Raw genomic sequence first — 1,359 nt, forward strand, 5'->3', positions numbered from 1 at the left:
AGTTTGTCTTCAAGCCTGTCTCAGACAGATGCAATGCACCTGTCAACCTCAAGGATAGACATTATCTCTCATGTTCAGTCATTAGGCCTGTGTTAATTTGGAGCCTGGGGCTCGTCACCACATGTCCAGCATTAGACGCAGGTGTCGGAGGGAGAGCAGGTGAACAGAGGGCCCTAATGAGCGGGAGTTAATGAGCTGCTGATCCTGGAGAAGCAGATGTGTGTGTATCTCACCTCAGCAGCCAGCTTCTTCATGTAGGGGTCGACCTCATCTAAGATGTTGAAGCCCTGCTGGAAGAGACTGTACTGAGCCTGCATGAACGACAGCATCTGTGGAGGAGACGAAATGATCAATACAGAAAACTACACAGGAGGAGAATGCTGGTTTATCATGGCATATGAACCCACTCACCGAATCCAAAATTTCAAATTTCTTTTTGGCCTGAAGAACATTGATCTGAGAAAGATTTCAAGAGAACAGCACAGTCATTAGTAGATGCTTTTAACAAAAGTACCCTGGGATTCAAACCTACAACCTTTGGTTACCAGCCCACTAAGTCATTTTACCCCAAAGCTGTAAGTTATGACAGAAACTAACCATTTTTGGGTAGAATCATGGTACCATGAGGCAAGAAGATCCTGGTGAAGAACTGAGCGCCTTGAGACTTTTAGGGCCCCTGGTACTGGCCCCCAATAAATTCTTGGCACTTTTAACCCATAACAACCACATTTTTAAACTTTTACCTAGACCTTAGTTTGGGAAAACTACGCATGTCTCTAATTTCAGATCACACATGACCCAGCTCCACACAGTGGCCGTTAGGGACACTACAGCCGATTTTTGTCCTTGGCCATTAATATATTAACATATTTAACAGCCTCATAAAACAGAAATTATCTCAGAAATTAAGCTTATGACACAATATAATGGCTGACTATTTCTCTGTAGCAAATGAAAAGCACACCATTTTGCATTTGTTTTTTTTACCAAAACAGCCTTGGGTCACTTAACCAAAATAGCATAGCCATTACAGCAATCTTGTCAACTAACCGAGTTCTCTAAAAACAGAACATGCATGGTCAGTAAAATGGGGAAAATCACAGCCCTCACAGGATACAAGGGCGGGAGAGTACAAAGGAGGAGGTCACGTTATGCTATGAAATGAGAGCTAATGACGGCCGTGTAAAGATGGGAAGAGGAGCAGTCGGTATTTTTCCCGTAGTATGGAAGCCAATGGGGACCATCAACTGTTTGGTTGCCAACTTTCGTCAAAATATCTTCTTTTATGTTCCAAAGAAGAAAGACACTCAACAGCTTGAAGGGGTCATATGATGCGATTTCAATTTTTCCTTTCTCTTT

The 1,359-nt window shown here is 42.8% G+C and overlaps 1 protein-coding gene across 1 annotated transcript in view; it reads right to left on the reverse strand.

Moving 5' to 3' along the window:
- Positions 1 to 173: 173 nt before the first annotated feature.
- Positions 174 to 1,359, reverse strand: part of LOC107592578 (arf-GAP with coiled-coil, ANK repeat and PH domain-containing protein 3-like) — a 51,768-nt gene continuing 50,582 nt past the window's right edge. Inside the window, exons 7-8 of the mRNA XM_016282108.1 lie at positions 412 to 456; positions 174 to 329 (exon numbers count right to left, since the gene is read on the reverse strand). Of these exons, the coding sequence (XP_016137594.1) occupies positions 174 to 329; positions 412 to 456 (201 nt within the window). The remainder of the gene's footprint in view (positions 330 to 411; positions 457 to 1,359) is intronic.

Source organism: Sinocyclocheilus grahami, unplaced genomic scaffold (genome assembly GCF_001515645.1).
Source record: "Sinocyclocheilus grahami isolate Dianchi unplaced genomic scaffold, SAMN03320097.WGS_v1.1 scaffold154.1, whole genome shotgun sequence".
Lineage (NCBI taxonomy): Eukaryota > Metazoa > Chordata > Actinopteri > Cypriniformes > Cyprinidae > Sinocyclocheilus > Sinocyclocheilus grahami.